Source organism: Vombatus ursinus, unplaced genomic scaffold (assembly GCF_900497805.2).
Source record: "Vombatus ursinus unplaced genomic scaffold, bare-nosed wombat genome assembly UNPS02009994.1, whole genome shotgun sequence".
Lineage (NCBI taxonomy): Eukaryota > Metazoa > Chordata > Mammalia > Diprotodontia > Vombatidae > Vombatus > Vombatus ursinus.
Window position 1 is genome coordinate 1,772,526 of NW_020949772.1, and position 401 is coordinate 1,772,926.

At 44.9% G+C, this 401-nt stretch overlaps 1 protein-coding gene across 1 annotated transcript in view; it reads right to left on the reverse strand.

Moving 5' to 3' along the window:
• TMEM132C (transmembrane protein 132C) overlaps positions 1–401 on the reverse strand; it is a gene marked incomplete at its 5' end in the record, with an annotated part of 349,892 nt that extends 349,491 nt beyond the window's left edge. Inside the window, one exon of the mRNA XM_027853547.1 lies at positions 359–401. Coding sequence (XP_027709348.1) covers positions 359–401 — 43 coding nt within the window. The remainder of the gene's footprint in view (positions 1–358) is intronic.

Consider the following 401-nt stretch of genomic DNA (forward strand, 5'->3'; position numbering starts at 1 on the left):
AAGGAAGGAAGGAAGGAAGGAAGGAAGGAAGGAAGGAAGGAAGGAAGACATGGTGGTGCACACCTGCAATTTCCAGCAAATGAGGAGGCTAGTGAATCCCTTGAGCTCAGGAGTTCTGAGTTGCAGTGGGCAGATACTATTGGTAAAGGACTTTGCAAACCTCCAAATGTTCCATAAATACTAGCGGCTATTATTGGGCACGTCATACAAGCTCTGTGATGTTCATTTTCTTTCTGTGTAAAATGAAAGACCTGGATCAGATGGCCTTCAAGGCCCTTTCTACCTCCAGATCTATGGTCCTATGATCTATGTTGGCAAGAACATTCAAGCAAAGCTTTATAAGGCAGTTGAACTATACCTTGAAGAATGAGGTTGAGAGGCAGAGGGTATGGTGGGGGAAG